At 44.2% G+C, this 26,990-nt stretch overlaps 1 protein-coding gene and 1 long non-coding RNA gene across 2 annotated transcripts in view; one reads left to right on the top strand and one right to left on the bottom strand.

Moving 5' to 3' along the window:
• Nucleotides 1-26,990, top strand: part of LOC129479042 (uncharacterized) — a 146,376-nt gene that overhangs the window by 17,915 nt on the left and 101,471 nt on the right. The window contains exons 4-5 of the long non-coding RNA XR_010119999.1: nt 742-924; nt 1,429-1,559. This is a non-coding gene — a long non-coding RNA (uncharacterized lncRNA). The remainder of the gene's footprint in view (nt 1-741; nt 925-1,428; nt 1,560-26,990) is intronic.
• TXNDC8 (thioredoxin domain containing 8) overlaps nt 11,590-26,990 on the bottom strand; it is a 52,340-nt gene continuing 36,939 nt past the window's right edge. The window contains exon 6 of the mRNA XM_063636151.1: nt 11,590-11,998. Coding sequence (XP_063492221.1) covers nt 11,905-11,998 — 94 coding nt within the window. The 3' untranslated portion in view covers nt 11,590-11,904. The remainder of the gene's footprint in view (nt 11,999-26,990) is intronic.

Here is a 26,990-nt window from a genome sequence, read left to right as displayed (position 1 = left end):
ATAATGATGAGATTATTATTTATTAGAAGAATTTAGTTGTATTAGTTGAGAGAGCTAAAGGAAAAGGAACAGTCCTAGTAAGGGAAAGGTTTTGTCTATTCCAGAATTTTACAATCCTTGATTTTCAAGTCATCTAGTGTTTCAGAATTGTTTTCATTTTACATTTAGCTTAGTTGAAGCAGGAAACATTGCATGAATTTCCTTTAACCACTGACAAAGCAGAAACTTGCAAACAACCCTGTTCTCCTGAGGCCCAGACTTTAGAAGGCTGCACCATGCTACTCATGCTTTAAAACAAAAATTTCTCCTACTTTGTGTTTTTTTTTTTTTTTTTTTTTGAAACAGAGTCTCGCTCTGTCGCCCGGGCTGGAGTGCAGTGGCACAATCTCGGCTCACTGCAAGCTCCGCCTCCCGGGTTCACGCCATTCTCCTGCCTCAGCCTCCGAGTAGCTGGGACTACAGGCGCCCGCCACCGCGCCCGGCTAATTTTTTGTATTTTTTAGTGGAGACGGGGTTTCACCATGGTCTCGATCTCCTGACCTCATGATCCGCCCGCCTCGGCCTCCCAAAGTGCTGGGATTACAAGCGTGAGCCACCGCGCCCGGCCCCTACTTTGTGTTTTATACAGATCTCACTGCTAGAAGACAGGTTCACATTTTTGTAGGGGATGTTGAGGTTTGTATGACCAGGGTTTATAGTTGCAGACAACTGAAGCTTACGTTGTATGATTTATTCTCACAGAATTTCTGGTAATGATGCAGAAGTAGGCTTAGAAACCAAGCAGAAGACAGGAAGGTATTTAGCAGCCTGGAAGATGCCTGATAAACCCAGTCTGATGAGGGCTCTCCTGCCTTCACCACTCAACACTCTGCTGCCACCAGAAACTGGATGCCGTTGGATAAGGGTTGTCAGACAAAATACAAGGTACCTAGTTATACTGGAATTTTAAATAAATGATGTATTTTTGAACATAAATATGTTCCGTGCAATATATCAGGCATACTCATACTAAAAAAATTATACTAAAAATATTTGTTCTTAGGCTGGACATGGTGGCTCACACCTGTAATCCTAGCACTTTGGGAGGCCTAGGTGGGTGGATTTCTTGGCACTTTGGGAGGCCGAGGTGGGTGAATTGCTTGAGCTTGGGAGTTTGACAACAGCCTGGCCAACATGGTGAAACCCTGTCTCTATAGCTGGGCATGGTGGTGGGTCCCTATAATCTCAGCTACTTGGGAGGCTGAGGCAGGAGAATCGCTTGAACCTGGGGGGTGGAGATTGCAGTGAGCTGGTATGGTGCTACTGCACTCCAGCCTGGGCAACAGAGCGAGACTCCGTCTCAAAAAAAAAAAAAAAAAAAAGAAAAAGTTGTTTATCTGAAATTCAGATTTATCTGGACCTCTTGTATTTTCGTGTTAAATCTGGCAGCCCTGTACTGGATGTCCCATTGCTACTACCACGGCTGTCCCTGTAAACTAGGTGCCACCTGCCACTCAAATGGATTTTCCAGGTGGTTCCTGGCTCTTTGCATCATGGGTTCTGAAAAGAACCTGAATCAGGTATGTGTGATCGGTGTAGCCTCTGCTACAAGCCCCTGATTCGAGGGAACAGAAAGCTCATGGTGTCTTCAGCATTGTTGGTGGGAAGTGGCCCCTGTCTTCTACTGAATCTTAAATTTCTCAAACATGGGGGTGGGCAGTAGTGAGGTCCAGATATTGGAGTGCTGGTGGGGAAGACAAATGCCTATCCTATTTTCTCTTTAACATATATCCCTCCTCTTTTTTACTGTCTAGTGGCCTGTGAGTGGGGGCCAGGCATGATTAGTGTGTGTGCGTGTGTGTGTGTGTGTGTGTGTGTGTGTGTGTGTGTTTGCCAGTGACTGGTTCAAGAACCCACATCTAAGCCAGTTAACAAGGCCGGGAGCGGTGGCTCATGCCTGTAATCCCAGCACTTTGGGAGGCCAAGATCGGCAGATCGCCTGAAATCAGGAGTTCGAGACAAGCCTAGGCAACATGGTGAAACCCTGTCTCTACTAAACATACAAAAATTAGCCAGGTGTGGTGGTGGTAATAAACGCCTGTAGTCCCAGCTACTCAGGAGGGTGAGGCAGGAGAATCGCTTGAACCTGGGAGGCAGAGGTTGCAGTGAGCACGGATCATGCCACTGCACTCCAGCCTAGGCAACAGAGCGAGACTCTGTCTCAAAAGTAAAAGAAAAGGAAAAGAAAAAATAAAATTTCATCAAGCCACTTAGCAGATGGCACTGCCTTGGCCACTGGGTTATTTTAAGACTGAGCACATGACCCAGTCTGGGCCAATGAGATGAGAGGAAGGTTTGCTGGAGGATTTCAGGGAAAGTTACCTTATTCCCGATACCTGAATAAAGAAACGATCTTGACCAGGTGCGGTGGCTCACGCCTGGAACTTCAAAACTTTGGGAAGCCGAGGTGGGCAGATGGCTTGAGCCCAGGACTTAAGAGACCAGCCTGGGCAACATGGTGAGACCCCCATTTCTATTTATAATAGTAATAAGAAAAGAAATGATCTTATCTTCCTCCAGATATTGTTGTGTATAGTGGCGAGGTCTAGAAATTTTGTAGCCATCCTGCTTCCAGCCAGAGATGAAGGACGCAGAGAGAAAACAAAGGCAGAAAGCATCCTGGTAGTTGCTCAGGTGTGGAGCTGGGACCACTGGATTAAGTTCCCTGAAGCCTGTTCTCCATCTGGATATCCAGTTATGTGCACAGATTCATTTTTATTTGGCTTAAGCAACTTCAAGTTGGGTGTTCTGGTACTTACAGCCAAAACCAACCCAACTAAAAAGAAGATTCATGAATATGTGAAGTGCTTTTGTAACCTTATCATTTTCTGAATTCTGAAAGTTTAGCATAATGTTGTTTTGGTTGAACTAGAAATTATTGATATTATGAAACTGTATTTCAAAGATTAGTATTTAAATTAATGCAACTCAAACAACTGGAAATCTGCTTCATTAGGCCAGAGAAAGCAATTTATGATGATTGCCAGATTCTTGCTCTTTTTGCATGAATGCCTGGAGGATGAGGAGCATGAGACAGCCTCTCAGGGAGTACCCTCTGAGGAGTGAAACATATTTAAATTTTTGGAAAGGCCTACAGTGCAAACATAAACAGGATTTTAGAGAACACTGCCCTCCCTCCATTTTTCTTCATATGGTGGACAGCTGCTACTTTGGCCTGCCTAGCAACTTGCCCCACTTCTTTGAGAATAGCATTTTGCTTTTCCTTTGTATAACCCTCTCCTTCATGCCCTGCAATCCTGTTGGGATCAGCCACCCAGGTCCCACATCTGCTCTCAACCATTAGCCCTGAAGGTGGGCATGTGATTTGTCCCAGATTTTAGATCTCCAGGGGAGTGGTGCAAGAGGGAAAATCTTCTTGGGATTATTCCCAAAGGAACTCTCCATGGATCCCTGTTCTTGAAATCCCCAGAAATGGAAATACCTGATTCCTGTTCTTTCTGTGTGGCTTGATTCTAGCCAGCCCCTCTAATGGCTTTGCTTAAGGTAGCCAGTGTGAGTTTCTGTCATATGCGACCAAAGACCTTAGCCCATACTCCACCAGAACAATCTGTGAAAAAAAATCAAGCCTTCATGTAGGAGCTACATTTATGTTTTCACTAGACGTGCAAATACAAGTCTGATATAAACCTGTTTATAGTAACCTCTATCACATGCCTAAACTATCATATAATCAATTGTTAACAAAAGCTTTTTGGGAGCCAAAGTGTATTTTGTTTATTTATTTATTTACCAGTTATGTGACACTTAGTGTGTTGAAGGCATTGCTTATTTGTTTAATTCTCATTACAATCTAGTAATGTAAGTACCATACTTATTCCTATTTTACAGATTCTGAAACTAAAGCACAGAAAGGTTAAGTAATGTGCTCAATGTCACACAGCTAGTAAATTATGGAGCTGCGATTCAAGCTGTGAGAGCCTGACTTCAGTCTGTGCGTTTTTTATCCATTGCGTAAAACTGCATCATCAGAAGACTGAAACTTAAAATATAAAATCAACTTCTAATAAATAGGATTAGATATATGGAAAAGCAGCTTAACAATAAAATATCTTCCGGGCCAGAAGCCAGAAAGAGAAACAGAGGTGTCTGAAGCCCTTGGATTGCAGCTTTCAATTTCTGAGCCAAATAAAACCGCTTAGGATTTCCAGGGGGGCGGGAATCCTCATCTAATGAATGAACAAGCATGAACTAAGTCCAAACACCTGCTACTTTTTTTGTTTCTTTCACTGTTGCCAGGTGATCCATGATGAACCTTGGATCAATAAATAATTATAATTGACATGGTATATAATTAATTATATAATTTCAACTTACCAAGTTTATTTCCACTAAGATCGTCCCATAAAACTGGGATATTTTAAAGGCTTCAATGGAAAAGGAGAGACTAAAGATCAAAGTCTTTTTTACATTTGACTAAGCTGTGAGTCATATCCTCTACAGTGTGAATTATCTCAGCCCACCATTATTAACTCTACCAAATATTATGAAATTATTCCGTCGTTCATTCAACTTTATGCAGTTGGTACCAAGTGCCAGCCACACTTCTGGGCACTGAGGATATGGCAGTGAATAAGCTGGTGAAAATTCCTTCCTTGATGCCACCAATATTCTAGTGGGCAGTTGTAATCTCACCACTGCACAACTGAACAAGCCTGAATGTCTCCAGGCTCCAAATTGTTTCCATTACTATACAGAATGAAAGAATAGATTCATCTGGCCAGGGGTGGTGGCTCATGCTTGTAATCTCAGCACTTTGGGAGGTCGAGGTGGCTGGATCACCTGAGGTCAGGAGTTTGAGACCAGCCTGGCCAACATGGTGAAACCTCTTCTCCACTAAAAACACAAGAATTAGCTGGTGATACCTGTAGTCCCAGCTACTCGGGAGGCTGAGGCAGGAGAATCGCTTGAACCCCGGAGGCAGAGGTTGCAGTGAGTTGAGATGGCACCACTGCACTCCAGCCTGGGTGATAGAGAGAGACTGTCTAAAAAAAAAAAAAAAAAGAAACAGAAAAAAAAAAAAAGAGAATAGATTCCTCTGACAGCTGTGCTGAGTGTTTGGGGGAGATATCAGTTGGCTTGGTCCTTCTAGAGGTGCCGAGAGGACACTTGATGGAAGACTGCCTGGCAGAGGAAGTAATATCTGCTTGGAGATAATGATGATTTGTTATTGTATGCTTAAGATTTCACAGGAAGAGATTGTGCCCAAAGGAACTCTCCATGGATCCCAAATTTTGAATATATAAAATTTATATACTTTAATGTACTTAATTCTCACAACAACCTAAGATCTACCATAGTTCATACATTTACCGACAATTTTCATATCTTAACTTTTCTGAAATTGAGATGCATCTTCCAAGCCATGGTCTCTTATTATTACTGTCAGAAGAGTGGAAGTGCCAATGGAGATACTGGGGGTGTTGCACTTGGCCAGAGCTGTTCATATTTTCAGCAGTTCAGGTGAATTATGAACATTGCTGATACGGCATGTGTTGGGTTACTTGTTGTTTATATGTTCCTGGTTCTTGTCTGAAACCTTCTGTTGACACCTGCTGTTCAGATCATCTTGCAGAATGGGTGCCAACGGCATGGAAGAAAGTCTCCAAGATGGAGCTGAGAGTTAGATGAGGCATGCACAGTGGAGCATTTCTCTAGGAAATGCAGCTTCACCAGTCCTATTGCTGGAACAGATGGTAGTTTTGTATGGAAAAAGTCTGAGTAAGCATTGGATTCTAATGTAACAGGATTGTTTTTCTTTATAGTACATGGCGTGTATTGTAATCAAAGACATCCTAGATTCAATGAAATACAGAACTATTACCTCATTTTACAGAGGAGGAAGCTGAGCCACAATAATGTGAATTAACTTGCCCCAAACTTCACAGCTTGAGATGGCAGAGCCAGGATCTAATCCTGAACTGCATGGTTTCAGAGTTCACATACTCAGTTAACTATTGTACTGTGCTGCCTGTCAGTATAAATGCAGCTGGCTGAGGGAGGTTACCACAGCCTGATTTACTTACTTAGTGAATCAGTATTCATTGTGTGCTTACCATGTGCCCGATTTTGGCATATATTTGGGGACATGTACGGTGGTGAGAAAGAAATTAAAGCCTTTGTGGAGTACATAGCTTAATAAAAGGGAATAGGTCTTAATCAAATAACAACAGGAGAGCCAGCCACGGTGACTCACACCTGTAATCCCAGCACTTTGGAATGCTGAGGTGGGCGGATTGCCTGAGCTCAGGCGTTCTAGACCACCCTGGGCAACATGGTGAAACCCCATCTCTACTAAAATACAAAAAAATTAGCCAGGCGTGGTGGGGCATGCCTGTAATCCCAGCTACTTGGGAGGCTGAGGCACGAGAATAGCTTGAACCCAGGAGGTGGAGGTTGCAGTGAGCCAAGATCACACCACTGCACTCAAGCCTGGGTGACAGAATGAGACTCTGTCTCAGAAAAAAAAAACAAAACAAAAAACCCAGGAGTAAATGTCAAGTTGCAAATGTGCAGTAAGCGGCAGGAGAGCCACATCGTGCCATTAAAATGTAAAAGCAAGGGGCCCTTTTATAACCTGAGGAATCATGGAAGGCTTCCTGGAGGGAGAGTCCTTTGGGCTAAAGGTAAATAGGCAAACAGGGTACAGGGAGAAGCATAGCAGAAGGAGGAAACAGCATGTAAAAAAGGCCCTGTGGTAGGAAATAACTTATTGCCTTTCTTTTATTTATTCAATTTAAAAAAATAGAGACAGGGTCTCACTGTGTTGGCCAGGTTGGTCTTGAATTCCTGGCCTCAAGCAATCCTTCCACCTCTGCCTCCCAAAGTGCTAGGATTACGGTCATGAGCCACCATGCCCAACCAAACTTACCACCTTTCCATATTGGAATGAAGCCATTGTGGCATGTCTCTGTGTGTGCATGTGCGTGCATGTGTGTGTGTGTGCGTGTGTATAGGTGGGGGTCAGAGGGTTATGAGATGAAGGTAGAGAAGTAGATGGAGATGAGATCACATATGGCCCTGTAGCCATGTTAAGGATTGTAGTCTCCATCCTGAAAGGAATGGGGGCCTTTTGTACCCCAAAATGAGTCATTGACTATGGATGCCTTTGGAAGCATCATAACCTTTTAGACAAAGCACTCCCATCAGACAAGGGTCATTCTTGGGAGAAGTGGGGCAGCTGAGAGCCATTAGCAGCCAATAGCCACAGTAAGCAGTGGTTGAGACCTTCTGCTTGGTACTGGGGATTTAGGGAACGTTACAGCATCCACTGTGAGAATCGTGCTCAGCTTCATGGTTCATAGTGTCCATGAAGTAAAAACGAGCTACTCTGAAGAAGAAGAAGAATTCCTCTTGCTGAAACCAGGATAAATCTGTTCCGTTGTGGTGGTGTGATTTGCAGTGTTCTCAGTAATATCCCTAGAGTAGACTCGGGGCTGTTTCTTCCCGTTCTCCTGAGAACAGGGCAATCAGATGCTGTGAGAAGCCACAATTGCCACAGGTACAGAGATTTTTTGATCTGTATGTGGCAGATTTGGCTCCCAATGGAATCCACTGACTCCTTACTTCCAGGGGGCAGTCCAGAGGTGAAACTATAAAGTCAGTGGAGGGTATCTTCTCTGTCCCTGCCTCACCACCACCCTCTCAGCATCCTTTTCTGTCCCCACTTCACTACTACCTTTCTTCCATTTGATCTCCAACTTTAAATTGTTTTCCAGATATTTCTTTCTTTCTTTTTTTATTTTATTTTTTTATTTTTTTATTTATTTATTTATTTTTTTTTTTTTTTGAGACGGAGTCTCGCTCTGTCGCCCAGGCTGGAGTGCAGTGGCGCAATCTCGGCTCACTGCAAGCTCCGCCTCCCGGGTTCATGCCATTCTCCTGCCTCAGCCTCTCCAAGTAGCTGGGACTACGGGCGCCCGCCACCATGCCCGGCTAATTTTTTTTGTATTTTTTAGTAGAGACGGGGTTTCACTGTGGTCTCGATCTCCTGACCTCGTGATCCGCCCGCCTCGGCCTCCCAAAGTGCTGGGATTACAAGCGTGAGCCACCACGCCCGGCCTCTTTCTTTTTTTCTAAAGGAACTTAGCTTTAAAAAAACGTTAGAGATTTATGGTACACATAGGATGTTTGCATTTTAAAGACCTCTGGGAAATGACAATGTTTATCATAGGGAAATGAATAACTATTCATATAATTTAAGGCATCTGGACCCCTTTAAATTATGTAAGATGACTAAGCTCCTCATACAAACTACATATACAGGGTGATCGAATAAGCAAACAGCAGAGAAAAGTTGGGAAGCTCTAATTCTGCACTCTCACTTTGCATATAGAACAATCCAGGCCATTACTCTTAGCTAATCCTTTTTCCTCTCCCTTCCTGTGTCTTAGTTTTCTCTTCACCAAGTATAGAGAGTGGCAGGGTAGATGGCATTTCTAGGCCTAATCAGAGACAGAGACAAGGATGGAATAATTCTGATACATTCATTTTCCCCATGACAGTGATAACCAGTATAACAGCAATGGCACAACCAACAATTACTGAATGAAAGTCAAGTTCCTTTCAGTTTCCAAGTCTTGTAAAAAGGAAGATGTCAGTGGATTTTCTGGCTAATGAGAGGCAAACCTCAACCTTTGGATCCTTCTTAGTTTCATCAGCTTGAGTACACATACAAGCTGACCTTGAACGGGTGCTAAAATGGCTAGAAAAAAATAGACCACTATAGTCTTTCCTAGACTTACACTTAGCACTGGGGAGAAGCTGGCTCAGTTAAAAATTTACCTTACAGGCAAAGTAAACCGTCCAAAGCCACAGAGTTCTAAGAAGAGGCTTTGAGGCAGGGGTGACATTGGCAGGTGACAATGAGGACTTTGCTAGGGTTATTTTATTATGGAAAAACAAATACAATGATAGTTGCAGTTAAATTAAGCTAGGAACGAATAAGGACTAAAACTGGAGACTAGTTTCTCCATGGTGAGTGTTCGTTTGCCCAGAGTAGACTGTCAATCACTTTGAACTCTTTTCTTGAATGCCTGGGCAACCACCATCTATTTTGATATGTTCGCAATAGTTGGCGTCTGTGGTTAGGGCATGTATCCAATAGAATATCTTGGTGGGAAATGTGGGAAGAGGAGTTTTTATGCCAAAGTCGTCCTTCTCTATTTTAAGAAGTGCCTACTTCTTTATTTCTTTCATGTCTCTTATCTTCCCAAACTTAGCCTATCAATGATTTAGGAAAGACAATTTGCAGTCCACTCGTCACCTACAAAGGTTAATTTTTGTTCATACCTTACTCTATGGTGGTTAAATAGTGTCAGCTTTATGAAAGGCACTAAAACACTGAGAATTTTTTTTTTTTTTTTTTTTTTGAGACGGAGTTTCACTTTGTTGTCTAGTCTGGAGTGCAGTGGCACCATCTCGGCTCATTGCAACCTTTGCCTCCTGGGTTTGAGCGATTCTCCTTCCTCAGCATTCCAAGTAGCTGTGATTACAGGTGCACGCCACCATGCCTGGCTAAGTTTTGTATTGTTAGTAGAGACAAGGTTTCACCACGTTGGTCAGGCTGATCTCGAACTCCTGACCTCAAGTGATCTGGTGGCTCATGCCTGTAATCCCAGCACTTTGGGAGGCTGAGGCAGGCGGAACACTGAGAATTTTCTAAACTTTGATCTTTTTGGATGTATACAGCATAACTACTCTTCGTTGCGTTTTACACTAGAGGTTTCTGGAGCATATAAAAGAAGTAAAGGGTGGGTACAGTGGCTCATGCCTGTAATCCCAGCACTTTAGGAGGCCAAGGCGGAGGAGCAGTTGGGCCCAGGAATTCAAGACCAGCCTGGTCAACATGGTCAGACCCCATCTTTAGAAGAGATAAAAAAATTAGCCAGGCATGGTGGCATGTCCCAGCCACTCAGGAGGCTGAGGTGAGAGGATTGTTTGAACCCAGGAAGTGGAGGCTGCAGTGAGCTATGATCACACCGAGGCACTCCAACCTGGGAAACAGAGGGAGATCCTTTCTCAAAAAACAAAAGGAAGTAAAAAGCAAAGCAGTTAATATGTTAAAGGAGATTGTAAATCTAGCTGGAAAAGTAGAAATGAAAATACAATCATCCTCATCACCATCATCATTACCACTCTTGAACACTTGCTATGGGCAGGGACCATACAAAACACTTCATGTACCTTACCTCACTGAATACTCAAAGTGACCTCTTGGAGGTAGCCATTATAACCTGGTTTACAGGTAAGAAAGCTGAGCCCCAGAGGGGTCTTTAGCTTGGCAGTAACTGAGTCATAACTGCAAACCTAGGTCTGTCCAACTTCAGAGCCTGTGATTGACTCTTCCGTTACTGCACTTTGCCCTCACAGGAAAGCTTTAAACCCAAGCACAGTGATTAATTATCAGCCTGATTAATAGAGACAGAACAAGTCTCAACATAGAGTACATTCGCTCCTGGCTGCTGTTGCTATTTATTCTGCCTGGCTTTGGACTGAGTGTAAGTTCTCACCTTCATAATGCAATCTGTGTGGGAGCAGATTGTAGACTCGTAAAGTATAGGGAAACCATGCAGTGTGTGAGTTGTTATTCTATGTGTTAAAGACAAGATAGAGAATAATACAGACGCCTTTGCTCCTTCCTTCAGGACCAGTCTATAGATTCTGAATGTATTATATTTGAACACATGATCTTTCCCCCTTCCAAACCTGCATTTCTAGGTAGAAATAGAACTGTACTCATGATCTTAGTTGAAATCCTATGTTATCTCATAGGTGAGTTCGGTGCAGTCATTCATGCAATGATTCATAACCAAACCTTCACTAAGTCCCTGGTAATGTCCTAGGTACCGCACACACAAAGCTGGAACACCACAGTCTTTGTCTTTAGGAAGCTGAATCTCACTGGAGAAAGGCATAGCATTGCCAGATTTAGCAAGTAAAAAAATACAAGACACTCAGGTAATTATTACACGAGACATAGTAAAAAATTATCTCTTGTTTAACTGAAATTCAGATGTAACTAGGCACCATGTATTTTATCTGGCAACTCTGGGCAGTCATAAAAATCCACCACACTTGACAAAAAGATGGCTGCTGTCAAGGGTGTGTACCTGTCTCTGTAGCTACTGAAGGGAAGCAGCACTTTTCCCTGCCAGGGTAGTCTGGGGAATGCAGAATTAAATAACCTCGACTTACCCAGAGAGAAGATTAATTTATTTAAAAAAATTTAAAAGTCTTAATTTTATTTCTATGTGTACACTTTTTAAAAATTAAGACTTTAATTTTAAGAAAAGTCTTAGGTTTGCAGAAAAATTGAGGAGAAAGTAAAGAGAGTTCTCATATAGACCCCTCTTGAATCCTTTTCATTCTCTTCCAAGGCCGGGCTTGGTGGTGCATGCCTGTAATGCCAGCTACACGGGTAGCTGAGGCACTAGAATCGCTGGGACCCTGGAGGCAGAAGAAAGTTCAATGAGCTGAGATCATGCCACTGCACTCCAGCCTGGGTGACAGAGCAAGACTGTCTCCAAAAAAAAAAAAAAAAAAAAAAAGCCGGGCACAGTGGTTTGTGCCTGTAATCCTAGCACTTCGGGAGGCTGAGGCGGGAGGATCACCTGAAGTCAGGAGTTCGAGACCACCCTGGCCAACATGGTGAACCTGTCTCTACTAAAAATACAAAAAATTAGCTGGGCGTGGTGGTGCGTACCTGTAATCCCAGCTACTCAGGAGGCTGAGGCAGGAGAATCGCTTGAGCCAGGGAGGCTGAGGTTGCAGTGAGCGGAGATCATGCCACCACACTCCAGCCTGGGTGACAGAGTGAGACTCAATATCAGAAAAAAAAAAAAAAAATCAATCATCTTTCAATACTGACTGATTACTCACGAAGAAAGTCTTAGTTGGTGCTGTTGTATCTTTAACATCTCTCTGATAATTGCTCATCCTGCTGAAGGGGGTCGGGGAGGGAAAGAAAGAGACAGGGAAGAAGAGAGGGAAGAAAAGAGAGAATGAACACTCATGTTTTGAGTCTTTGACAAGCCACATATCAAGTTAGAATTGAAAAAAAGTCATTTTATTGTCAATGCACTCATGTTTGAAGTTTTCTTCCACTTCTAAGAGCAACACTCATTTTCCCTTTAAGGCGTGGTGATAAAAGATTTCACTGTAAAATAAATCTATTCATATACAAAAAGTGAATAGGTGAAGTAAATGATGATCAAGGTGACTTGCTGATGACTAAAGCTTGAAAAGTTAAGGGCTAAGGAATTCTGGCAGAGGTTGCATTCTTACCTCATGGTAAATTGCCATCTGATCTTTCCCGGGTTGATGGAATTTTCTGGAGAAAAGCCCCACCTTCTTTACTAAGAAGGAATAAGGATCACCCCAGGGGAGCAGTGGCTTTATAAAAATACTGTACCGTAATTGCTTAAATCTTCTTTCCTTGGCTGCTCTTCTCTGCCCTCTCATGCCCATCCAGTCTTTTCTTTTTTAAAAGTTTTTAAATTATTATTATTATTATTATTATTTTGAGGCAGGATTTCACAGCTGTCACCCAGGCTGGAGTGCAGTGGCACAATCACGGCTCACTGCAACCTCCACCTCCTGGCTCAAGCGATCCTTCTGCCTCAGCCTCCCAAGTAGTTGCAATTACAGGCACATGCCACGACACCTAGCTAATTTTTGTATTTTTCATAGAGACGAGGTCTCACTATGTTGCCCAGACTGGCCTTGAACTCCTGGGCTCAAGTGATCCACCCACCTTGGCCTCCCACAGTACTGGGATGACAAGCATGAGCCACCGTGCCTGGCCAGTCTTTTCTGTAAAGCCTCGATGAGGAATAATAAAATTAATGCTTCCTTTTAAGAGGACACCTAATGTGAACAACAACAATGGCAAGAAGACAGGCTCAGGATTTTTTTTTTGAGAGTGAGCACACATAGTATATTAAAAAGCTATCAGTGGCACACACAGATTTTCAGAAACACTCCTGGGAGAGGGGAATATGCTAGCCAAGGCAATTTCTCTGAAATCCATTTCCTGTATCCTAGGGTACATGGGCCCGAGGGTGACACCAATAAAAGCATCAACTGAGGCAGTAAATTTTCTTTGCTTTGAGAGCATCTTTGTCATATTAGCGTATCATGCTTTTAATTTTCTCTAGCATACCTGGGTTCACATCTACACTCAACCATTTGCTGGTTGTGTGACCTTGGACAAGCTACCTCAACCTTTAAACTTCGTGTCTGTACAATAAGAAAAGTATTACTGATCTCTGGAGTTCAAGACCAGCCTGGGCACATGACAAAACCCCACCTCTATTAAAAAGACAACAATATTACCCAGACGTGGTGTTGCATGCCTGTAGTCTTAGCTACTCGGGAGGCTGAGGTGGGAGGATTGCTTCAGCCAGGGCCTGGTCAACATGCTGAAACCCCATCTCTACTAAAAATACAAAAAATTAACTAGATGTGGTGGCTAATACAGGTACATGCCTGTAGTCCCAGCCACCCAGGAGGCTGAGGTGGGAGGATTGCTTCAGCACGTGAGGCAAAGGTTGCAATGAGCACCACTGTACTCCAGCCTGGGCAATGGAGTGAGACTCTGTCTCAAAACCCCCCCCAAAAAACAAAAAAGTATTACTGATCTCATAGAGTTGTGTAAGGAGTAAATGAAATTGTGTGTGTGTGTGCATCCCTTTTGGGGAATGAAAAGTTAAACCAAGTAAATGGTGGATAACTGGAATTGCATCTGCTGCAAAGGTAACTTGTGGTGACTTCAACTATGTGAAGAGAGAGAAAAATAATATAAACACCTCCTACTTCCAACCACACACACATACTGGGAAATTAGTTTGTTTGCCCAGCTGGGTACCGTCTCACTGCACAGAACGGATTCTAGTATTTTCAGTTAATATTTGTGGAACAATACAGCCCTAGACACAAGCCAACTACTCCATCTGGCCCTCCATCAAGGAAATGATGATGGGTTTCAGTGCAGAAGAGCAAAAATGACCACGTGGACCTTACTGGGACACAGAACTGACTGTACTTTATGGAGGATCTTGACTGATGTTACTTTTTTCTTACCCTCTATCTTTAGATCCTAGCCTTGTGTAAGATGCAACTCTATTAAAGAAAACTTACTTACCCCTGTAAAAGTTTTTGTAGCTGTTTTTCTGGCTATTTATTTGGGATTCTTGAGCCTCATTGTTTATCAAAGGGTTGCAACTTGTTTTTGTCTTTACTCTTGTTTTAATGCCTCATTGATATTTTTAATCAGTTCTTTGGTGTACTTCACCAGGGTTGCTCAAAAGCCAGTGTGCATCAGAATCATCTCCATTTTCCTTGCATGTGTCTTCTGCTTCCACCTCTAACAGCTTCTGATTAGGGGCATCTGGAGTGGGGTCTGAAATGTGCATTTCTTACATATTCCCAAGTGATGCTAACACTCCTGGTCCCAGCCCTTCACTTGGAGAATCCCTGAACTAGGTCATCCCTAATGAAGATGAGGCCCCTACCACAATGACTTTCAAACTTGACTACCAGAACCCACATTATTATAGTAGATGCACTCTGATTTTTTTTTTTTTTTTTTTTTTAAGAAAAGGTATCACTCTGACACCCAGGCTGGAGTGCAGTGACGCAGCAATCTCTGCTCACTTCAACCTCTGCCTCCTAGGCTCAAGCAATTCTTTCACCTCAGCCTCCTGAGTATCTGGAACTACAGGCTTGTGCCACCGTGCCTGGCTAATTTTTTTTTTTTTTCTGTATTTTTAGTAGAGACAGGGTTTTGCCATGTTGCTCAGGCTGGTCTTGACCTTGGCTCAAGTGATCCGCCTGCCTCAGCCTCCCAAAGTGCTGGGATTACAGGTGTGAGCCACCGCACATGGCCTCAGATTTTTCTTGTTTTTGTTTGATTTTAAGAAAATGCTGACCCACTGATTGCATTTGATGAGCCATTATTGGGTCATGTTCCAGCTGGAAACAGTTAGTGTTTGATAAATAAAAATTGCACTGGTAAAAATGCATGACTCTTCATTAGACAACAGGCAAAAATTAAGTCACCTCTCTCTTTTTCCTATTACAACAGAAAGGCCATTATAAAAGCATGGATCCTTCTACTTGTAAGCAAGTGAAGTCACATTGAGACTTTGGCTGCTGAAAGTGAGATGGAGAAGCCTTTGGTTTCCAGATAATTCTCTTGGATTCTGACATATGGCTTGTTTTATTGTTCCAATGTAAGGCAGAACTGAAATAATAGTGAAGAAAACTGAACATCTGCCTGCTCCAACATGTAGAGAGATGCTACAGAACGTAAAATGCCTGAGCTGCCAGAGTGACTCCATGTGACATCTGCCACATATGGGCTTGAAATTCATTCTCCATCCTGTTCTTCTCTAAAGACATTTTCACAACTGCTCTTCCCAGAGGTCCTGTGACTTTTGAGTGTTGGCTTGGGTTTACAGGTGGTCTTTGACGTTCATTTGTCTAACTTGCACATACTACACATTGACATTAAACCTTCATGCACGTGATTTGGCATTTCTATTGTCACTGGCTATATAATGATTTTTCAGCCATCCTCGTTACAGTGGCCTGTGCTCTGGAATGGTGGGGCGTGAGCAAAGGTGCCAGGCATATTCAGTCGCTTTTACTAATACTAGTGCTGCTCTAAGTCCAGGGACCTTGTTTTAGTCTACACCTCCTTGGTCATATTCTTCGCCCTTCAGCAGCCTGACTCTCTAGAGCAAGCTAGCTCCAGGCTTCCATCCTTGGCATGGAAATCTTGTCTGGCCCCACTTCTGTCTGGTTCTCACTCCCATATCACCTGGGCTTGGAAGAATGGCATGCATGGGGAATGGGTAAGCAGTGATAGGCTGCTTTGGTGGAGTGAAGAACACACTTCATTTGTCCTACTTAATGGCCCCATCACATCTGGGCCCAAATATTTAAAGATTACAGGCTGTAGAGTTTTCCACTCCTGTCTCTGGCAACTTCAGGTTTGTGGGAAAGAGAAATGGCTTCAAAAGAGTGCACAGTCTCCTCACCCCCTGAAGGTTTCCATCTGCCTCACCAGGCAGAGGTCTGGGCTGAAAATGCGCAATGCATCAGCAATAATACTTATGATCTTTACTTGAAAAACTTTCTTGGAAGCAAAATGCTTGTTTTGTGTGTGTGTGTGTGTGTGTGTGTGTGTGTGTGTGTGTGTGTTTGAAGAGATAGGTCTTGCTATGTCACCCAGGCTGGAGTGTAGTGGCTGTTCACAGACGCGATTGTAGTGCCTTGAACTCCTGGCCTCAAGCAATCCTCCCTCTTTAGCCTCCTGAGTAGCTAGGACTACAGATGCACACCACTGTGTATGGCCAAAATACTCTTGTAATGTCTAAGTATGAGTTTGTTTGACTTTGAGAACTGCGGTTTTCAAAAATGCTCTCTCATTCTTAAGGTCTCAGGTCTACAGTTATCGCATCAGGAAGCCATCTCTGACTTCTGGCAAGTTCATATTTCCTTTCCTTAGGACATGCTCACAAAGCATGAGTGCTTCTCCTTCATAGCACATCTCCTTACAAATGCATTTTTTTAAAAAATGGACTTTATTTTGGATTTTTTAAAAATTTATTTATTTATTTTTGAGACAGAGTCTTGCTCTATTGCCTATGCTGGAGTGCAGTGGTGTGACCTCAGCTCACTGCAGCCTCTGCCTCCTGGGTTCAAGCGATTCTCCTACTTCAGCCTCCTGAGTAGCTGGGACTAAAGGCACTTGCCACCACGCCCGATTTTAGTTATTTTTTTTTTGTATTTTTTTTTTAGTAGAGATGGGGTTTCACCATGTTGGCCAGGCTGCTCTTGAACTCCTGACCTCAGGTGATACACCCACCTCAGCCTCCCAAAGTGTTGGGATTACAGGCGTGAGCCACCGCGCTGGCCTGTAATTTATTTTTAAAAAGTTGCAGAGATGGTAGAGAGTACCTGTATATTCCTCACTCAGTCTCTTGATATTAACATTTTTTTTTCTTGAGGCAGGGTCTTGCTCTGTTGCCCAGGCTGGAGTGCAGTGGCGTGATCTCAGCTCACTGCAGCCTCGACCTCCTAGTCTCAAGCAGTCCTCCTACCTCAGCCTCCTGAGTAGCTGGGACTACATGTGCATGCCACCACATTTCGTTAGTTTTTGTATATTTTTGTAGAGATGGGGTTTTGCCATGTTGCCCAGGCTGGTGCTGAACTCCTTAGCTCAGGTGATCCACGTGCTTTGGCCTCCCAAAGTGCTGGGATTATAGGTGTGAGTCACCGTGCCTGGCCCTGATGTTAGCATCTTAAGTTACCATGCTGTATTTGTCAAAACTAAGAAACCAACATTGTTACATTACCTTAGACTAAACTCCAGCCCTGCCCACAGCCCCCCGCTGCCCATGCACTGTCCGGGGAACCATCAGCAAATAGGTGGAAGAACCACCCAGTTCCTGCTCCCCAGGGCTGCAGCAAGCAAGGTGGAGCCAGAGACCACCACCAGACAAGTGAGACCCAGCCCCACTTCCACGTGGGTAAAGCTGCCGCCACCCCGGCCTGTCCAGGACGGCCACAGAGGCCCCACCTTGTCCTGCAAAGGAGGGAGCCTGCCACGCTGCCGGCTCTGCCAGACGCTCCTGCCCGAGGGCCTGCGTCCTGCAGTTCCCCAGTGCGGGCTCCCGGTCCCTCCCACCAGGTGCCCGGTCGGTCATAGGGGACAAATTTCTAACCAGCAGGTATCTACAGGAAATAACTCTTTTAGGAATTCTTCGGAATGTAATTCTTTTAGGAAATATATCTCTCCTAATTGGCCACCAGCACCTTTTCATTTGTCCTCTTGAATAGTAAAACCCAAGTTGCAGAGGCAACTCAAATCAGTTTCCCACCCCACTGTTGCCAGTGGCCTCCATGTTGCTCAAGCTAGTGGTCAGTTCTTACTCTGCATTGTACTTGATCCATTGTTTGGTATAGTTGGTCACTCCCTCTTCCTCTATACGCTTTATTTACTTGGCTTCTGGGACACTACACTCTGTTTTCTTCCTACCTCACTTGTCATGAATTCTCAGTCTTCTTTGTAAGTTATTCTCTTCTTCTCACCCTCATAATGTGGAAGTGTCTAGGATCCTTCATCCTCATCTCAATCTATATGCACTCCCTTGAAGGTCATATTCAGTCTTGTGATTTTAAAAGATTTATGTGCTGACTACTTCGAAATTTATATCCCAGGCCGGGTGTGGTGGCTCACGCCTTCAATCCCAGCACTTTGAGATGCCGAGGCAGGTGGATCACTTGAGGTCAAGGTTTCGAGACCAGCTTAGCCAAGGTGGTGAAACTCCATCTCTACTAAAAATACAAAAATTAGCCGAGTGTGGTGGCGTGTGTCTGGAATCCCAGCTACTCGGGAGGCTGAGGCAGGAGAATCGCTAGAACCTGGGAGGTGGAGGTTGCAGTGAGCTGAGATTGTGCCATTGTACTTCAGCCTGGGTGACGGAGCAAGACTCCGTCTCAAAAAAACATAAAATAAAAATTTATATCCCCAACCCCAGCTTCTCTCCTGCACTGCAGATGTATATATTCTACAGCCTATTCACTGACAGCACTTGGATGCCTAATAGATGCCTCAAACTTAACATGTCCAAACCTGAACCCTGATCTTTCCCTAGAAACCAGCTCCACCCTCAGCCATCTCTGTGAGAGTGGTTGGCAACTCCACCCTTCAAAGTGCTCAGGTATTATTCTTCTTTCTCTCAGGCCCCCCATACAAGCCATCAGGAAATTTAATCCCAATTTATTTATACGTATAAAAAATCCATTTCTCGGCCGGGCGCGGTGGCTCACGCTTGTAATCCCAGCACTTTGGGAGGCCGAGGCGGGCGGATCACGAGGTCAGGAGATCGAGACCATGGTGAAACCCCGTCTCTACTCAAAATACAAAAAAATTAGCTGGGCGTGTAGTCCCAGCTACTCGGAGAGGCTGAGGCAGGAGAATGGCGTGAACCCGGGAGGCGGAGCTTGCAGTGAGCCGAGATCGCGCCACTGCACTCCAACCTGGGTGACAGAGCGAGACTCCGTCTCAAAAAAAAAAAAAAAAAAAAAAAAAAAATCCATTTCTCACCCCCTCTGCAGTTACTACCTTGGTCTCAGGTCCATTCTTTTTGTTGTTGTTGTTGTTGTTGTTGAGACAGATCTTGCTCTGTTGCCCAGGCTGGAGTGCAGTGGCACCATTTTGGCTCACTGAAACCTCTGTCACCCAAGTTCAAGCAATTCTAGTGTCTCAGCCTCCCAGGTAGCTGGGATTACAGGTGTGTGTCACCACGCCTGGCTAATTTTGTATTTTTAGTAGAGACAGGGGTTTCACTATGTTGGCCAGGCTGGTCTCGAACTCGTGACCTCAAGTGATCCACCTGCCTCGGCCTCCCAAAGTGCTGGGATTACAGGCATGAGCCTCTGTGCCTGGCTGGCTCCATTAATTCTTGCCTGAGTTACTAAAACAGACTTCTCCTGGTTTTCCCTTTGTCTCTCCTCTGCTCAAAACTTCACCAGCCCCCATTCTGACATAGAATAAAAGCAAAGTTCTGACGATGTCCTGCAAAACTCTATATGATCTAGTCTTCTGAGATACTTCTGTGACCACCTCTCCCAGCACTCTTTTCCTCATTCCTACTTCAGCCAGCCCTCCTTGCCGTTTGTCACCTGCTGACTTGTCACCTTTTATTAAATCTACTCTTTACTTATTTATTATTTTCTGTCTTTTTTCATTAGACTGAGAGCTCCTTAAGGTAGAGGATCTTTGTTTATTTTATTTTTTTCACTGTTATATCCTTTCTCACACACACCAGGCACACTCTGTCTTGGGGTTTTTGTTCCAGCTGCTTGCTTCAATTCCTATTCTCTCCACAGAGTTTGGCTAATTTCCTTACCTCCTCAAAACCTTTGCTTAAGTCTTACCTTCCCACCTGGAACTACCCAACAGGTTCTCCTTGCCCGCTGCCTAGACAGGGCTGATTTATCAAGACAGGACAATTGCAATAAAGAGTGTAATTCACACAGAGCCAGCTGTATAGGGGACCAGAGTTTTATTATTACTCAAATCGGTCTCACCAACAATTAGGGTATGGGGCTTTTAAGGACATTTTGGTGGGTAGGGGTCAGTGAATTGAGAGTGCTGATTGGTTGGGTCGGAAATGAAATCAGAGAGAATCAAAGCTGTCCTCTTGCATTGAGTCAGTTCCTGGATGGGGGCCACAAGACTAGATGAGCCACTTTATCAATCTGGGTGATGCCAGCTGATCCATCAAGTGCAGGGACTGCAAAACATCTCAAGCACTGACCTTAGGCTTTACAATAGTGATGTTATCCCCAGGAGAAATTTGAGGAGGATCAGAATCTTGTGGCCTCTAGCTGCATGACTCCTAAACCATAATTTCTAATCTTGTGGCAAATTTATTAGTCCCGCAAAGGCAGACTAGTCCCCAGGCAGGAAAAGCATTTGTTTTGGGAAAGGGATATTATGTCTTTGTTTCAAAGTTAAACTATAAATTAAGTTTCTTCCAAAGTTAGTTTGGCCCACGCCCAGGAATGAACAAGGACAACTTGGAGGTTAAAAGCAAGATGGAGTGAGTTAGGTTAGATCTCTTTCACTGTATCACTGTAACAATCTTCACAGTTACAATTTTGCAACAGTGGTTTCACACTGAGGCCAACTGACATCTTTTTTTTTTTTTTTTTTTTTTTTGAGACGGAGTCTCGCTCTGTGGCCCAGGCTGGAATGCAGTGGCGCAATGTCGGCTCACTGCAAGCTCCGCCTCCTGGGTTCACGCCATTCTCCTGCCTCAGCCTCTCCGAGTAGCTGGGACTACAGGCGCCCGCCACCACGCCCGGCTAATTTTTTTGTATTTTTAGTAGAGACGGGGTTTCACTGTGGTCTCGATCTCCTGACCTCGTGATCCGCCCGCCTCGGCCTCCCAAAGTGCTGGGATTACAAGCGTGAGCCACCACGCCCGGCCTGGCCAACTGACATCTTATTTACCTGCCTCTTTCACCCCCCCCATTCCTGATCCTCTTTATCCCATCTTATGTTTTCATTTGTTTTGCAAGACTTGTCACCTTTTATTATAATCTGCTCTTTACTTATTTATTATTTTCTGTCTTTTTTCGCTAGACTGTAAGCTCCTTAAGGTAGAGGATCTTTGTTTATTTTTTTCACTGTTATATTCTAAGAACTTTGATGCATGCCTGGTACATAATAGATGTTAAATAAATGTTTACTGACTAAATGAATTAATCAAAACTGACCTGTTACATATACTGTGTCTTCAAAAACTTGCTCTATATTCTTTAAGCAAAACTACTAAACTGTTAAAACTCATTCCTCCTCTACAAGAGACAGGAATCAGGAGAGGCTAGACAGACTGAAGAGGTCTTTTGGAGAAAACAGAAATGTTTGAGTCTTCTTGAATCACCCCGTGTAGGTGGCTACATATACGAGTAACATTATGGTGCTATCGTAGCAGTATCTCAAACGACCACTCCATCACTTACTAGCTGTGGAGAACTTAGACAAATTCTAAATCTTAGTTTCCTCATCTATAAAGTGGCAATCATGATAATATCAATTTCAGTCATTGTGAGACTTAGATGAGCAATGTAAATTGAGTCTGAGGTATATTGCTTGGTACAGTGCTTGACATATAACATGCATACAAGAAGAATGAACACTATTCTGCACAGAACCTTAATAGACATTGAATCTATAGCCCAGAGATGTGAAATGAAGGTCCAGAGACATGGGAAATGCATGTCTGTTTGTTTTGGTTTCCCAGGGTTGCTTGGGAGCCTTGAGAACACTACTGCCTAAGAGTGCTCAAGTGTCTTCAGGAGGACCTTCTGCCCTTGCTGAACACACCGAGAATCAAGACTTCCCAGGTGGCAACAGTTCTGAGCTGGGCTAGCTTCAGGAAGGCCTTCAACTCTGGACCAAAGTGCTATTCAGAATATTAACCCATGGAGGAGGCCAACTGCCTTAGTCCACTGTTTTTTCTGGAGATGAGTAGTTCTATCCAAGCATGTTGTCTGAAACAGTTCTTTCCCTTTCTCACTGGAGGAAAGGACGCCTGATACTAGGGCTCAGTCATAAAAATGTAATGTGAAAAGTGATTCTGCTCCTCAGATGGGCTTTTACAAACTTTGTTGTAGTTTCTTCTTTCTTTTCTTCTCTCTCTCTCTCTCTCTCTCAGAGCCTTACTCACTCTGTTGCCCAGGCTGGAGTGCAGTGGTGCAATCTCAGCTCACTGCAACCTCTACCTCCGGGGCTCAAACAATTCTCCTGCATCAGCCTCCTGAGTAGCTGGGATTACACCACCATGCCTGGCTAATTTTTGTATTTTTAGTAGAGTTAGGGTTTTGCCATGTTGGCCAGGCGGGTCTCGAACTCCTGACCTCAGGTGATCCACCCACCTCAGCCTTCCAAAGTGTTGGGATTACAGGTGTGAGCCACTGCATCAGGCAGAGTAGTTTCTTTTATTGAGCACAATTTTTTTTCTTTCTTTTTTTGTTTTTGAGACTGCATCTTACTCTGTCACCCAGGCTGGAGTGCAGTGGTACGGTCATGGCTCACTGCAGCCTTGACCTCCCAGGTTAGGTGATCCTCTTGCATTAGCCTCCTGAGTAGCTGGGACCACAGATGTGCACCACCACACCTGGCTAATTTTTGTAATTTTTGTAGAGACAGGGTCTCACTATGTTGCCCAGGCTGGTCTCATTCTCCTGGCCTCAAGCAGCCTTCCCACCTCAGCCTTCTGAAGTGCTGGGATTACAGGCATGAGTCACCGCACCTGGGTGACAACTTCTAAATGAGCTTAGCCTAGCACTGTATGTTCGTTAGTGCCCTATGCAATTTTTTTTTCCTTTGGCACTGTCAGGGAGGACCTATTTCAGATTTAGCTGGGCTAACTATGATTTTGGACAACAGCTAAACAACTGGACCACACAATAGTGCTTACTCAGGAGTGGGGTTTGAATCCCATGCTGAGCTTTCTCACAATCCACATGTGAGGTCTCCTAATAGACCCTGGAGTGTGTTCTGCTCCTGTGAAGTGTGGGGCTGAATAGGAGCACCACAAGCTGTGGAAAGCAGCACAGAGAACATTATTTCTGAGCTCAAGCATCACTCTTTTGAAATAGTACAAGTTGGTCCACAGTGAAGATGGGTTTTTATTATTTATTTATTTATTTATTTTGAGACAGAGTTTCATTCTTGGTGTCCATGCTGGAGTGCGCACGATCTCGGCTCACTATAACCTCCACCTCCTGGGTTCAAGCAATTCTCCTGCCTCAGCCTCCTGAGTAGCTGGGATTATAGGCACATGCCACCATGCCTGGCTAATTTTTTTGTATTTTTAGTAGAGACGGGGTTTCACCATGTTGGTCAGGCTGGTCTTGAACTCCTGACCTCATGATCCACCCGCCTCTGCCTCCCAAAGTGCCAGGATTACAGGCGTGAGCCACTGGGCCTGGCCTTTTATTTTTTAACTTTATCTTTGGAGACAGGGTCTCACTCTGTCACCCAGGCTGGAGTGCAGTGGCATGATCTCAGCTCACGGTAGCCTCCACCTCCTGGGTTCAAGCGATTCTCCCACTTCAGCCTCCAGAGTAGCTGGGATTACAGGCGTGTACCACCATACCTGGCTAAGTTTTGTAATTTTAGCAGAGTCGGGGTTTCACCATGTTGACCAGGCTGGTCTCAAACTCCTGACCTCAAGTCATCCACCAGCCTTGGCCTCCCAAGGTGCTGGGATTACAGGCATGAGCCACTGTGCCTGGCCTGTAGATATATTTATGAGTGGGCCTTTTAGAATCCTTACTCCAGCTTCTCCTCCTAAGTGTTGAAAAATCAAACAACACAGCTGCTAATAGACTATGATGAGAACTCATCTTCTGATGGCCAATCAAGCATGCTTTCTAATACTGAATGTTACTGTGCTAAACTTTGCTCCTATGCAAACAAATGCCTCTGAAAAGGAGACACTTTAAGCCTTTTAGGGGGCCTACTGAGATTAGCTGGTTTTTTCCATTTTCCCCAAATTCCAGCACTGCAGACTCTGGCACTGTCCCTCCACCCTCCATTTTCAAATCACTGTTTTTTCTGTGTTATCAGCCTTTTCTTTTCTTGGGTATCTAACAGACTCCTCCTAGCCTTCAAGCCCAGCCTAACTGTCAGCTCTTCCCAGAAGCCACTGAAATGCAATCCCATTCCCTGCCCAACCTCCAGGCAAATCAATCACTCTTACCTGTTTTTCTACGTCACTTTGCCTTTGTATAAATATTGATTAGAGCATCTGTTACTGTAATTCCTTTAGCTTTGTTTGCGCATGCCTGTCTCTCTTGCTGAAATGTGAGCATCTCAAGGAGAGTATTCATACTCTATGCATCCCTAGGATGGGCCTACTGCTAGCATCAAACCACCCCATTAATGACTGTTGGATGAATGAGTGAACGAATGATGGGAGAAATGGATTTTGGTAAGAACAAGAAAGGATTTGGGGAAATAAGACATAAAATGTGTGCTGGGTGGTGATAGCAGATTAGGATGAGGAAAAAAACCTGGGTGAGAAGGTACTGAAAGTGAAAGTGAGAAAGGTCCCAACTTGGTTTTTGACCCACCTCACACTTTTGCAGGACTAATGGTGAGTGTGCCCAATATAAATGTTTGGGGAGGAAGATTTTAAATTTAGACTGAAATTTGTAAATCCTAGGTGAATAAATGTTAACGATAAGTCAGAACTTTCTTAGCATGTTAAAAGTGTGTTCATTGGAGATACAAGAGCTAGGTAAATTTTTTTTTTTTTTTTTTGAGACAGAGTTTTGCCTCTATTGCCCAGGCTGGAGTGCAGTGGCACAATCTCGGCTCACTGCAACCTCTGCCTTCCGGTTTCAAGCGGTTCTCCTGTCTCACCCTCCCGAGTAGCTGGGTTTACAGGCGCCTGCCACCACTCCCGGCTAATGTTTTTTTGTATTTTTAGTAGAGACGGGGTTTCACCATGTTGGTCAGGCTGGTTTTTTGTTTGTTTGTTTTGTTTTTGAGAGGAGGTTCTCACTCTGTTCCCAGGCCAGAGTGCAGTGGCACGATCATGGCTCATTGCAGCCTCAAGCTCCTTGATTCAAGCCATCCACCCACCCCAGCCTCCTGAGTAGCTGGGACTACAGGCGTGTGCTACCATGCCTGGCTAATTTTTAGGTTTTGTAGATATGGGGTCTTGTTGCATTGCCCAGGCTGGTCTCAAACTCCTGGACTCAAGTAGTCTTCCTGCCTCAGCCTCCCAAAGTGCTGGGATTACAGGCATGAGACCCGATCCCTGGTCCTAGATAAAAGACTTTGTTGTGGTTAAGTAATGTTCTTAACTTCACTGGGAGGAAATGATGCAGTAAATCTGGATACATATTTTTCTTTGCATTTTGTCATTAATGCAAACTTTGAGAAGTGAGAGAACTGTGCTTTGGAGCCAGGAGGTTGGGGCAGATATTGTTGAGTTGTTCGGTGCACATGGAAGAAATCAGGAGGCTGTCAGGAAAGATGGTGGGCTTGCTTCAGTGAATACTGCAGGGTACTATGCTGGAGTAAAGCAGACTGCTGGCTTAAAGGGCCCATGGGATCCGATGGAAGAACTGCAGTATATATATATTTTTTTCCCGAGACAGTCTCGCTCTGTCGCCCAGGCTGGAGTGCAGTGGCTTGATCTCAGCTCACTGCAACCTCTGCCTCCCAGGTTCAAGCAATTCTCCTGCCTCAGCCTCCGGAGTAGCTGGGATTACAGGCACCTGCCACCACACCTGGCTAATTTGTGTATTTTTAGTAGAGGCAGGGTTTCACAATGTTGGCCAGGCTGGTCTTGAACTCCTGACCTTGTGATCCACCCGCCTCGGCCTCCCAAAGTGCTGGGATTACAGTCATGAGCTATCATGCCCGGCAGAACTGCAGTATTCTTTGTGGAGGTTTAAAAGAGGCCCCAGGCCAGGCATGGTGGCTCATGCCTGTAATGTCAGCACGTTGGGAGGCGGAGGAGGGCAGATCATTTGAGCCCAGGAGATCTAGACCAGCGTGGGCATTTTCATGAAACCCCATTTCTACAAAAAATACAAAAGTTACCTGGGTGTGGTGGCACATGCCTGTGGATTCAGGTACTTGGGAGGCTGAGGCGGGAGGATCATTTGAGCCTGGGAGATGGAGACTGCAGTGAGCTGTGATCGCATCACTGCACTCCAGCCAGGGCAGGGCAACAGAGTGGGAACCTGTCTCAAAAAAAAAAAAAAAAAAAAAAAGAGGAAGAGAGAAATGATCTAGAGAGAGATGATCTAGATACAGTATGGTGCAAAGAATTGGGTAGATCGCAATTATGGTTTACAAACTTGGGCATTAGCCCTGAAAGTTCAAATTGATATGTGTTACTCTAAGCCCCTCTAAATGAGGTCTTATTAAAATGAGGTCACCATTATATGCCATGTTTATAAGCTTGACTATACAACTTTGCTTAAACCTTTAGTCTTAACTTTGGCATCATAGAGCTGGGGTCCAATGCGGATTTTTCTGGGGAAATTTGGGCAAGTCATTTAACTTCTTTGTGTCTGTTTTCTCCTGTGCAAGAAAATAGGGATAAAAGTAGTACCTTCACTATAGGTACTGGTGTGCTACAGCTAACTCTTACCAGCTCATGAGGGCCTATTGTGTACATCTCTTCCCAGCTGCATGCTCAGTGATGCCACTGGGTAGCTTGAAATCTACCAAGTATTTACACCACAGAAATTGGCAACCACTTCAGACCAGGCAGTATTTTTCTCCCAGAGAACCAGTTGTTAAACATTTCTCAACACAATTCCACTTATAAGATTGCTGCAAAAGTTAAATGAGGTAATGAGTGCAAAGGGTTTAGGATATT

Source organism: Symphalangus syndactylus, chromosome 3 (assembly GCF_028878055.3).
Source record: "Symphalangus syndactylus isolate Jambi chromosome 3, NHGRI_mSymSyn1-v2.1_pri, whole genome shotgun sequence".
Lineage (NCBI taxonomy): Eukaryota > Metazoa > Chordata > Mammalia > Primates > Hylobatidae > Symphalangus > Symphalangus syndactylus.
The sequence above is the reverse complement of the archived record's forward strand: the minus strand, read 5'-3'. Positions and strand labels throughout refer to the sequence as shown.